At 35.1% G+C, this 12,582-nt stretch overlaps 1 protein-coding gene across 16 annotated transcripts in view; it reads right to left on the reverse strand.

Annotated features, from left to right (window-relative positions):
• LOC143248931 (trifunctional nucleotide phosphoesterase protein YfkN-like) overlaps window positions 1-12,582 on the reverse strand; it is a 77,455-nt gene that overhangs the window by 35,965 nt on the left and 28,908 nt on the right. For all 16 annotated transcript variants that reach the window (XM_076497986.1, XM_076498002.1, XM_076498005.1 and 13 more), the window contains 2 exons: window positions 12,120-12,245; window positions 1,583-1,708 (listed from right to left, as the gene is read on the reverse strand). In XM_076497986.1, coding sequence (XP_076354101.1) covers window positions 1,583-1,708; window positions 12,120-12,245 — 252 coding nt within the window. The remainder of the gene's footprint in view (window positions 1-1,582; window positions 1,709-12,119; window positions 12,246-12,582) is intronic.

The following is a 12,582-nucleotide window of genomic DNA, read 5'->3' on the forward strand; positions in this document are numbered from 1 at the left end:
AAAAATGGTCTGGAAAGCAGAAACCACTGAAGCAGAGAAAGAAGAAGAAGGAGATTGGGGCAATGGCAAGTAAGGAAGGTGTCTGCACACTCATTAAAAATTGTATATATCAGAAAATGAGGTGATTAAAGATCTAAGAAGAAAGTCAGGGGAAAATGCACACATATCAAGAAAGCATCCAAGAGTTCCCACCAACACAGGAGCCAAGTGTGAAGAGAAAGAGCAGACAAAGATATTGTGGTGAGTAAGAGGATACAAGCTGCAGCCAAAAAAACCCTTAGAAGAATAATGGAAAATCTCAAATGCCAAGACAATGGACAACAAGAAATTGTGTATTGTGAGGGCAAAACAGAGATAAGCAAATTATACTTAAAAAAAAAAAAAAGTCTGAAATCAAACATTAGGTCTTAACACTTCATATCAAAATGAGAAGAAAATGTTAGGTCCAACTGCATTGAAGGAGTGTCACCCTCATATCTGTAGATGTTGTTGCATACTAATTTGCATATTTGAATACAGCTGAACCATGTGGTAGGCATGTGGAATTAGGTAGGAGTTCCAGACTAGTGGTGAGCAAAAATATGCACACAAGAGAGCAGTCAAATCCAAACAACTATAATTGTGAGCACAAGGAGGTAACTGTATCATAAATAAATCTTATTTCCCCTTTAGTAAACTTGCATTCATAGAAAATTAATAGGATTTGTTTTCCTCCTGTTTCATAATGTTAAACCAGTTTTAATACTGTAGTTAATTTAGATTTCATTGGTCAAATTTACCTTACACTTTTGTATCTAGTTGATCATTAAAATAAGAAACTACTACTGTATTTCAGATCTGTAAGTCATTGTCAAGGCATTTTCTGATTTTTCTTTCAGAAAAGAAAATTCAAAAATCGAAGCTCAAACTTAGACAGTAATAGGGACTTGAAGGTGTGGGAAAGTTCAAACTTCAGTTTTCTTTTTTAAGATAAACATTCTACCTTGTTAATTACATGGCTAAATAACAGTATTAAATAACTTGAAAGTTTTTTTTAAAATATATGTATAGGGAGTGGACAAAAAGTTGTCCCCCCCAAATGTTTGTTACATTTTTTATTAGATAATTGAAAAATATGTAAAACTTTTCTGAACACTCAACAAGATCTGTCCAAATATGGTTACAAATCTTAATTTTAATATTGGCTTTCATAAATATCTGAACTTTTTGTGATTTTAGTTACTTATTCTCAAAAAATGTTGTGCACATGATCAAAGTTCTTAAAGCCTACTTATTCCAATTAGCCTAAAAAATGACCAAACAAGTCTTATTTTCAACATTTTCAAGGGGAGGCCACTTTTTTGTCCACCCCCTGTATATATAAAGCTTTTCTTCTTGTGAAAAAAAATATTTGTTTACCTGAGAACAAATGAATCAGCAAATTCTTCATAATTTGTGGTAAAAACAGTTACTTCCAAAGTCAAAATACTATAGTTTTCAATACTACACATAAATACATAAAAGTTTTCTAGAGCACAAATCTACATACTGCTTCATGTACATCAATAAGCTTCTAAATCTGAGTGAACCACATTTAAATTACCTTTCTTATATCATAATCATGGTCATGTCCTCCAAGGATAAGGTCTATCTCATCCACATTTTCAGCAAGTCGACAATCATTGGGCCATCTCATATGAGTCAATGCAATAACATAATCAACCTCCTCCTGTAAAAAAAAGATGCATTTACCAAATCTATCAGTTCCATCTTATCTGTATTCAAAGACACTATATTTCTAATTATGTCAAATTTAACCCAAACAAGTGTAAACAGAGCACTACAAGTGGCATGTTTGACAGAAAGCACCCATGCAACCACTGCAGCATGCTGCTCAAGTAGGCTGCCATATATAGAACCTTTATATGTAAGCCTGTAATATTCTCGCAATTTATATGAACAAAAACTGAGTGGCATCTTCTAAATGTTTGTACATATTTAATAAACATGCCAGTTACTGACTACAATAAGTTTTCCCAACTTCAAATCATGATTACTACTTTATTTCTTTTTAATGCTTTTATGTCTCCCAATTTGTCCATGCACTTTAATCTCCCAGCTATTTAAGCTATTTATGAAGTAATAGGCAGGTATTTCATGTTTATTGGCATAAACCTACAAGGCCAAACAAGATGTAGTATACTATAGTGGTATATGGAAATTAAAGTAAAAGTACAAAAAATATGTATAATTAAGACCTGCCAGGAAGACTGAAGCATTAAATTCAATCTTGCTGTCAGTCACCTGAAGTTAGCCTTTCCAGTCATTGGTTTAGATCAAAACAAAAATTAAAATGTGTAAACGAAATCATGCTAAAATAGTATATAGTAAAATAAAAACCTTAAATTAAAGACCAATGGCTCTTAATGTAAAAACATGAGTGAGGCAGTCAGTATTACTTATGAAACTGGCTAATGTCAAGGGCAAATCTACCTAAAAATGTGTTTAAAATGGTGGTGTTCTTGGTTGTAATGAAGGAATGATAATAAAATATGTACGATTGTGCTCTGAGTGCCACACAGACAACACACTGGTGCATCAATACCAGATGAAAGGTTTGTGTTTGTTTTGCTTATAGCAAAGCCACATTGGGCTATCTGCTAAAACAACTTCCCTTCAATCTTTACAGAAACAAGATGGCCAAAGAGCTAAAGAAGGCTTGATTTGAAAAAGCTTATTATTTCGTTGCTCACTCCAGGTTGACTGCGAACTGGTGTACAGTTGGGTTTGGATAACTGGACCATTGTCCCTGTATGGAACAGGGACGGGGGTGATAGAGCCAGAGCAGATGGACTTTGTCGCTCTGTCAGCTAGCTCATTCCCACAAATACTAATGTGACCTGGTATCCAAAAAAATTGGACAGAGATAGACGACAGAGAGATATGGGCCAGTTTGTTTTGGTCATTAATAAGAATAGAATGATAACTAACATAGAATGATGTCAGGGCCAATAGACAGATAAGTGAATCAGCATAGATCATACAATTCGTATATTGCATAGTTTCAATATGATTTAGGGCAAGAGAAATAGCATACAATTTGGCAGTGAACACAGAAACTGTAGAGGGGATTCTGTGTACTACAATTGAACTGTAACAAACCATGGCAGAACCTACAGAGTCACCTCATTTTGAACCATCAATAAATATGGGAATGAATGGATTGTTTGAAAGATATTCAGCAAATAAAGAGTAATATTTCCAGTTGGGAGTTCTTGCCTTCTCAGATGACTCAAAGATAGTTCACAGTTAGAGATAGTAATTAGCCATGGTGGAAAAGGCCAAACTGTTGATACTGCTATGCTGTTCAAAGATATATCCAATTTTTCTGATTGTGCCCAAATACGAAGGCTAAAAGGAACAATGGCAGATTTTCTATTATAAAAATGTGTGGCCCAATGAGGATAGAAAACACAACCTCAAGTAGAATGCTGTGGTAAAGAGTGAAGTTTGGAAGCATACATAAGAGACAGTTGCAAATGGCAAATATACAGAGGAGGTTCATGTGACTCCACATACAAACTTGGATTGGAGAAGTATGAAAGGCCCCAATGCACAGACTTGGAATTGGTGGTTCATTAAAAAATGCTGAATAAAAAGTGGCAAATTGCCACGCAATCCATATGAGTGAAGGTCTCGCAAGATATCTCCAAGTTGTATCATAAGCTTTCTCCAAAAAAAAATTAAAACAAGATGTTGCTTCAAAAAGGCTTCTCTTACTTATGTTTCAAGGCAAGGCAAATTAAGTGGTCTATCATGGAGCATTGTCTTTGGAACCCACATTGAGTGGGTGAGAGAGCATTAATCATCCTCTCTAAGGTCTTATTCAGACAACTCAAAGCAATTGAATGGTAATTCAAAGAAATCTTTGGATCCTTCCCAGCTTTAATAGGAAGTACAATAGCTTGGCACCAAGCATCAGGAAAGACATTCTCCTGCCATATCTGGTTAAAGACAGCCAAGAGAAAGGTGGTATAGCATCTCATAATAAATATCAGGTCCAACTGATGTATTGCCAGACCAACGAAGCACAAGTTCGAGTTCCACCAGTGTAAAAGGGTGGTTGTAGTCACAGGGATGATAAGTCGAAAAAGAAAATGGCAGATGTTCAACTCATATTTTAATAGCTAAGAAGGAAGGGAATGAGTTTGAAGAGCTAGACACATGAGAGAAACATTCATCAAAAGTATTGGCAATGCTCTGAGAATCAGCAACTTCATGGCCATTGAATATTAAGATAGAGAGGGGGCAGAACTATACCATCCACTCATCTTCCAGATCTTGTCCCATATGACTTTTGAACTGGTGGTTGAAGAAATGCTGGAGGTTATTTAATCCAAGATTCCTTTTGACTTTGATGTCAATCTCACCGAGCCTGTACACGGGCTTGCTGAAATGCAATGCAGTTTGAAAGCATGGGATATCTACAAAATTTATCCCAAGCATATTTCTGAGCTATGTGTTATATAACAAGCAGAATTCCACCAAGAGTGGGTATGCTGTGAGAAAAATGTTGAGGTTTTGGGGATGCACTGAACAGCTGTTTGGACAATACAGTTAGTTACTGCTGCTACATAGTCATCAGTCAATGATTTACATAAGATGCAGGATCAAGTTCCAAGAGAGTAGTAAAAGGGTCAGTTGGCCTGATCTAACTTCCATTGAGGCACACTGGTCAGGTGGCACTGACCATGGCCAATCTCTATTAATATGATAGGAAAACGATCACTACCCCATGGATTGATATCAACCTCCCAAGAAAAGCAAGTGAAAAGCAAAGGGGAGCAAATAAAAAGATCTATAGCAGTAAATGACTGCATGAAAATAAGTGTAAGTGCCAGTATTGAAGACAGGTTGTGATTCAGGAGCATATGCTCTATAGCATGACCTCTAACATCAATACTAGAGCCACCCCAGAGGGGATTATGCCCATTAAGATTCCCCAAAATTAAAAAGGAGGTTGGCAGTTGCTCAGTGAGAGTATCAAGGTTTGATGGATTATAATTTTTTCCAAGGGTAAGATACAGAGAGCAAACAGTGATGGTATGACCCAAGGAGATATGGATAGCTATAGCCTCCAAGGGCATATTCAGTGACAAGAACTGGGTGGGCACACGTTGATCAACAAGCAGTGCTACCACCCCATGTCCTTGTCCAACACAACCTTTCATTTTGATAGGTGTATTGTCAAATTGTGACTGTATTAGTAGGTTTTAAAAATGTTTCCTGTAAGGAAAGACATTTGGGATGATAAGATTCAATCAAATCCTTGATGTCATTCACATTTGATTGAAAACCTTGACAGTTACATTGGATTAGCATGGCCATTTTTATTTATTTTGGAGGAGAATGTGGCAAGGAGACCTGCTTGCAACTGCGCTTTTTCTCTTTATTGGATGTGGGTCAGTCACTCTCTAGTAATCCTGCTCTGGATTGAGTAGGCAGATCGGTGTTTGTATACATACATTCCAGTGATTGAGGATGTGAACAAATGGTTTAATTTTTGGGGTGACAAGAGAGGAAAACCCCATAGAAACACCTGGGCTTGAACAAGGCAAAGTTTGGCAATGACTGGAAAATGTGGTAGGGACAGAGATAGAAGTAGATACTGATTCATTACCTTTTTTTTATTTTGGAAGGTACTGGATTAAGATGTGCTGTTAAGGATTCTCTAGGAGGCATGGAAAAGTCTGTCTAGGGTCCTACTAAAGTAGTGGAACAGATTACAGCAGCACAAGTTTGGGATGGAATTGGGAATAGTAATTTCCAAACCTCTGGGTAAGTAATATTGTGAACTGTATTTAGACATTGTACTTCTTCTTTACCCATTTAGGGCAAAAAGTAAAATACGAAGGATGTGGACCACTGCAGTTAATACAATTCTAGTTGGCATTCAAAAGCATCATGATCTTTACCAGCACAACAGGCACATGTCAAGGAACCACAGCAAGATATTTTGAATGACCAAATTGTTGACAATGAAAACATCTAACAGGGTTAGGAATATAAGGCCGTACCTTACAATTCAGATATCCTACCATGATTGTGCTAGGAGGACGTGATATTGTAAATGTGAATATTAAACATTTGTCTGCTCCATAATCACATCTCTATGAGTAAAAATTCTGCGTACAGCTGTAACACCTTGGCTGGTGAAACCTGAGGATCTCTGATTCAGCAATGGTCTTTAGTTCCCTCTCAACTATAACTCCTCTAGAAGAATTCAAAGTAGAATGAGGAGTTACTTCAATGGGTATATCCCCAATGGCCTTTGATTTCAATAGAAGTTTGGAATGTTGTGATGAAGATGTTTCAACTAACATGTACCCAGATTGCAATTTTCTTACTGATTTAGAGAGCCAGCAAGCCTTTCTAAACCTTTTTGAATAAAAAATAGTGACATCTGCCCTAAGGGTTTTTCAGTTAAAGAATATATAATTAAAAATTGCAGGACAGATTCAAGTTGTGAGTTTGACCATAGAGTCATCAATGCACAGTCATTTGCCAGTCGGATTTTTCTCTATCCTGTCATGCTTGTTTATATTTTTATTTGAGGGGTATCCACAATAAAAAAAAGAATATTTTGGTGCCCACAGACCCCACCCACCACAAAGCCATACAAGGGGATGCACTACAGTGCTATATAAGGTCACTGCAGAGATGCCAAGGTTTCATGAACAATATACCCAAACATCAGGAGCAGAAATAATGTCCACTACACCAGTTGAGGACGTCCTATGCTGGCATTCAGTTAACCCTGACCCAAATGGACTAGCCAAGTGATCTTGGGGGGGCCACCCCAAGGCTGCCCATCTACAGAAATTCAAGGCCAAAGTGGTGTGTTGGATTTGGACCCCTCAACCATCTGGATCCTATCCTCCATTTCAAGGGTCACCAAACAGGAAGGTAGATGTTTATATCCCAGAGGAGGTAAACTGAAACTACATAACCTTCTCTGGGAGGTCCCCTTACCACGTACAGGAATCCACATCGAGGGGGAAATAATAGCACAATATTTCCATTTTAACATTGTAAAATATGTAGTGTCAACAAATACATGAAATTTAACTCTCAGAGTATTCTTCAGTTGTTATATGTCCAGTTTCGTGCCTGCGAGTGTCAAATAACAACCAAATACATTTACACACCTACTGCTCTCTACATAAAGTTTGCACCATTCCCTAAAAATATTTGATTTTCCTAATTCTGAAAGATTTTCTGGTAATAAATGGAATTGTAAGATTTTGAAATGAAAGCATTTTTAAAGTGTACCACACATGGTAACAATTATCTTGTATCATATTAAATATTTTCAATGCAGTAATTGTGTGTATCAACAATTTCTCCATTGAATCACTTGTTTGTAATAAGTTTTGATGATATACGTTGATAAACATGCTGGTATGTATGCCTAGATCCTATAGATCAATAAACAATATTCAGTCTAATGAGATATTTACTGTAAACAATACCAAGTGTGTGTATATAACAGTTCTTAGTGTAATATGTTCAACTGTCATTATATCACAGGAATTCATTGTTGCTGTAATATGTTCAATTCCCATTATATCACAGGAATTCAAATTACAAACAAAATGGGTAAAATTTGTCTACAATACTTATCAATTTTAGTGGAATCAAAATAGGGATTTGTAGCTTGAGAAAATTATGTGGACTATTTCCAGCCTGGTTTATTTATGTTATGTTTTTAAAGCCCTTGTTGTAGACTTGAAATACATATGCATTTTGATTAAACTTGTTTCACTGTTGTTTTTTTCTTTTATCTGTATTACCTCCTTCTGAAATGAATAACTTTTAATTATCTTGTTTTTAAAGTTTTTTATATCCATTTATGGAAATAAATTTTAAGCTCTACACATGCATATGCCTTTCAGTTGAATGTTACATGTTTTTCACCAACTTACTGCTGCAACGACTTTTCTTTCATCCAGTCATACTGAGACAGGTAGTTTTGTGTCTGACATTTAGTGTAAAGATGCATTTAATAAGAATAAAGGAAGCCACTCATAAGATCTCATATTTTATGTATTTATAGACTTGTAAAAGAACTTTTAAATAGGCCATGGACATTCAGAGCATTTAATATTATATATGTGTCTAAGTTTTGACACAAAATACAATCTCAACAAGCAGGTAAATTTTCATTGTGTTTAAAAATCTTGAAATTGCTTGTTTTGCTTATTACATTGCACAACAATTTTTTGAAAAGTTTTGCTTCCTGAAAAGTGTTTGCTGATTGTGACAGGTGGGTATGCACAAATATAGTTTTGGTTTTGCTTCATCATGTAGGAACTCTGAGAAATAGACAGTTAACTGTTTACCAGCAATAAGGTATTTAATTGCATTTATGTTTCTAATACACAATTAAGTTTAACATAATTAAAAGTGTTTTGCTCCTTATTTTCATTTGTATTCAATCTCTGGTGCATCACGTTGCAGTGTCCAACAGTAGTCAGCAAGCATTGATGGATTCCAGTTGCCCTGATATTGTTTTTCCATTGTAGTAATGACCTGGTGAAGATGACAAAACTGAAGATTTCGAAGAAATTGTATGTGATGGGCAAATTTGGATGTGGTTTTCATGATCAGCAGCCAAAAATATACAAGGAACACCCAACAGTGTTCAAGAAGCAAAAACTTTGTTGTGCAGTGTTATCAACATTTAAGCAGTCTTAACTGTTGAAAAGGAAGTTGAGTATTACTTCAAGAACAAGACTGCTTTTTAAAAGTGGTTTTTAACCAAATGTTATATTAGAATTATGTGCAAATTGGCCATATCAATGATGTAGGATATTTGACATCTTTCTCTGTCCATCTAGACATATTTTCAAAAATTTACACAAATACAAATCTATCACTTCAAAAGTAGTTCTCAAAAAACCTCAATTTTAAGTATCTATCAAGGCTAGTTAATTTTCAGATAACGTGATTGATATTTAAAATCAGTTGGTTCCTAATCTATGTCAAAAGTTATTAAACCTAATTATGAAATTCAATTTTTTTTTCTTAATAATATTGTCATACTATTTTACTTTCCCCAGTGTTCAAAACTTGTAACCAGAGTTTAAAATCAAGATAAATGTATCTGTGCTACAATAATTATTCTTCATTCCTGGCTTTTATAATATGCTATAATGATGTTAAGTATTATTTTAGTCATTATATCAATTTGAAACTGTTGAAATTAACAGTTGTGATACAAATAACTTTTTCAACAAAAATCAAACTAGGCATACATTTAAGTTACAAAAAAAAGTATTCTTTTGCATAGTAGGTAAAGAAAAATTTGAACATGTAGAAACAGTTAACTAAATATTTAAAACTAAAAATATTTTAATGTATTTTCATTTACATTAGATCTAGATTAGATGACAACCTTTCTACATCACTAACTACTCCATTCATTGAAATATTGGCATAAACCTACGAAACAATACTAATTGTTCTTGTTTGAGGAAAACTAAGATTTGAAAAAATATACAAATGAAATGGTACCATTTTTATTGCTGTTTATCTATGTACTTATGTAGATTAATAAATTTTTTCTGGGCCTAGTATACCTATTCTTCAGCAAAGTAATTAAAAACTCCTTTCTATGTCAATAACACAATTTGTCGAGTATTGTTTGCAAGACAAAATCTGAACAAAAGATTACAAACATTTAAAATGTTTAGATAAAACCAAAACATATCAGTATATTTATAAATATACCACTCTGTTGACTGTGTTTTATTGGTGCCATGCAAATAGACTAACTGCAACAAACAATTGGAAAGAGATAAAATCATTAAAATATGTAAAAAAGGAATCATGTTAAAACAAAACAGTCCAATTTTCAAATTAATATCTTAGAGTTAAAAAAACCAATGACCCTCAAAAATTTAAAAACACAACACATCTGAGGTGGATAGTGTCGCCATTGCCAATGACACTGCCCAACATCAAGGGTGAACCCATGGTACAAATATATTTAAAATGGTGCCATTACTCTCAATTGTGGTGATGACATGACAAAATGTAGGTTATTGTGACCTGAGTGTCACACAGGCCCCATATTGGTGTATCAAGTACCAGGTAAAAGAAATCAGTGAGTTAAAAACTGACCAATGCTTAATCTAGTTAGGACAACTTCCTCCTTCCTATCCTCACAAAAACATGACAGCTACAGTCCAAACGAAGGTTTTACCTGAACAAGTTTGTTAACACATTGCTCACTCCAAATCAACTGCCAACTAGTGCAGAGCCCAGCCCTGAATACAGGACCATACTCCATGTATGAGACAGGCATGGTGGTGATAGTATCAGAGCAGACAGACTTAACTGCGATGTCAGCAAGCTCATTCCTGTGAATACCGACGTGGCCTGATATTCAGAAAAACTCGATAAAAGTCGATGATAGAGAGAAATTGGCCAGTTAGTTTGGAATATCAATGAGAACAGGGTGAGAACTAATGTGAAGTAATTCCAGGGCCAATAGAGAGCTAACCAAGTCAGTATAAATAGTACAGTTTGTGTACTGCATAGCTTCTATGTGATCAATGGCAAGAGAAATGGTGAACAATTCAGCAGTGAACACAAACTGTAGAGGGGATTCTGTATGCAACAACCAAATCACAACAAACCATGGCAGAGCCCACAGAGTCACCTGATTTCAAACCATCCGTATAAATAGAAACAGAAAGATTGTTCAAAAGGTGCCCTGCAAATAGAAAGTAATACTTCCAATTGGTAGTATCCACCTTCAGAGGACTCAAAGAAAGGTAACATTTGGGGATGGTAATTAGCCATGGTGGAATGGGCTGATCAGTAGATACAGCTATTTTATCCAAGGTCAGGCCCAATCCATCCAACTGTGCTTGGATACAAAGGCCAAAAGGAACAATGGCAGACCATATATTCTAAAAAAGCATGGCCCACTGAGAAAGGAAAACAACCCTAGTGGGATGCTGTGGTAAGGATAAGTTTTGAAGCACACAGTAAAGACAGTTGCATATGACAAAGGTATGGAGTAGGTTCCTGAGACTCATGTACAAACTATGGAATAGAGAAGTGTGGAAGGCCCGTGTGCAAGCCAAAGCCCCTGATCGTTCAACTTCTTCAATACTGAGGTCCTAACAGAGTCACAGACCAGAAACCCATAGCTTGGATACAAAGGCCAAAAGGAACAATGGCAGACCATATATTCTAAAAAAGCATGGCCCACTGAGAAAGGAAAACAACCCTAGTGGGATGCTGTGGTAAGGATAAAAGATTTGAAGCACACAGTAAAGACAGTTGCATATGACAAAGGTATGGAGTAGGTTCCTGAGACTCATGTACAAACTATGGAATAGAGAAGTGTGGAAGGCCCGTGTGCGAAGCCAAAGCCCCTGATCGTGAACAAGGTTCAACTTCTTCAATACTGAGGTCCTAACAGAGTCACAGACCAAAACCCATAGTCCAGTTTTGACTGAATAAAAGCACGATATATTTTAAGCACAGAACATTGATCCACTCTCCATGAGGTGGAAGAGAACACGGAGGATGTTCAGTCCTCTTATACACTGACATTACTCTTTCAGTAACAAGGGGCAATATGCAACTTAATTTTAATTTTCTAAAAATAGTTTCAATTCTAGAATGTAATAGGACTAAAAAGAGATGCACAGTGACTTTAAATATACCAACGCTACTGGCACTCATGGTCTCGGTAAGAAAGTACAAAATTATTCATCTTTTCTATTCAATAAATGAGATAATTAATGTTCATATTTTTGGTTGCTTTTTTGAGACATAAAAGAGAATTTTGAAGTAATTTATAATTACCATATTACTTCAAATTTAAGATGCACCTTTTTTCCTTCTGAAATTCCCTTTTTAAAAGTAAGATACATCTTAAATTAGAGGGCTTCTTAAATTCAAAGTAATATGGTATATCGTGGTCTGGGTAACGAGCAAAAAAATTTAGTTTTCACAAACAAAAACTCGCAGAACTTTCAACCCTACCTATTCTTAGCATAAAAATGATTTATTAAAAAACTTAACTATTCAGTTTATTGTTACTTATAGCATTAGCATACCTTATCTCTCAGTTGTCGAGCCAGTTTACGACCTTCAGAGACAAAGTCTACGTATGTGACATCATCTGGGTCTATTGTAGCAAGTGTTTCTAACCATTCTTCTTCGACTAGACCAATTATTCCAAACTAAAACAAAAAGTAAGAAAGCTAGATTTATGTTTGTACATGTGTATATTTTGTAATAACTATCCTGTCAATCAATACTATATTTCATCAAAAAAAATTTTTAAACTACAGTATGTTGGTTAGATTGGATTTAGCACATGCAACTGAAACAAGTTTCTATGCACTTTTATTTCTAATGTATTTTTGAAATTTACAATAAAAACTTTTATTTTAATCCATAAATTTCCTTTATAGCTGGAAAATATGATTAAATATTAAAAATTGACATTTATGCACACTTATTAAATAACAAAAAATATAACTTCATAATTTTGATATTTTAAAATTAACGTGATGC

The sequence above is a fragment of the Tachypleus tridentatus genome, chromosome 1 (assembly GCF_004210375.1).
Source record: "Tachypleus tridentatus isolate NWPU-2018 chromosome 1, ASM421037v1, whole genome shotgun sequence".
Taxonomy (NCBI): domain Eukaryota; kingdom Metazoa; phylum Arthropoda; class Merostomata; order Xiphosura; family Limulidae; genus Tachypleus; species Tachypleus tridentatus.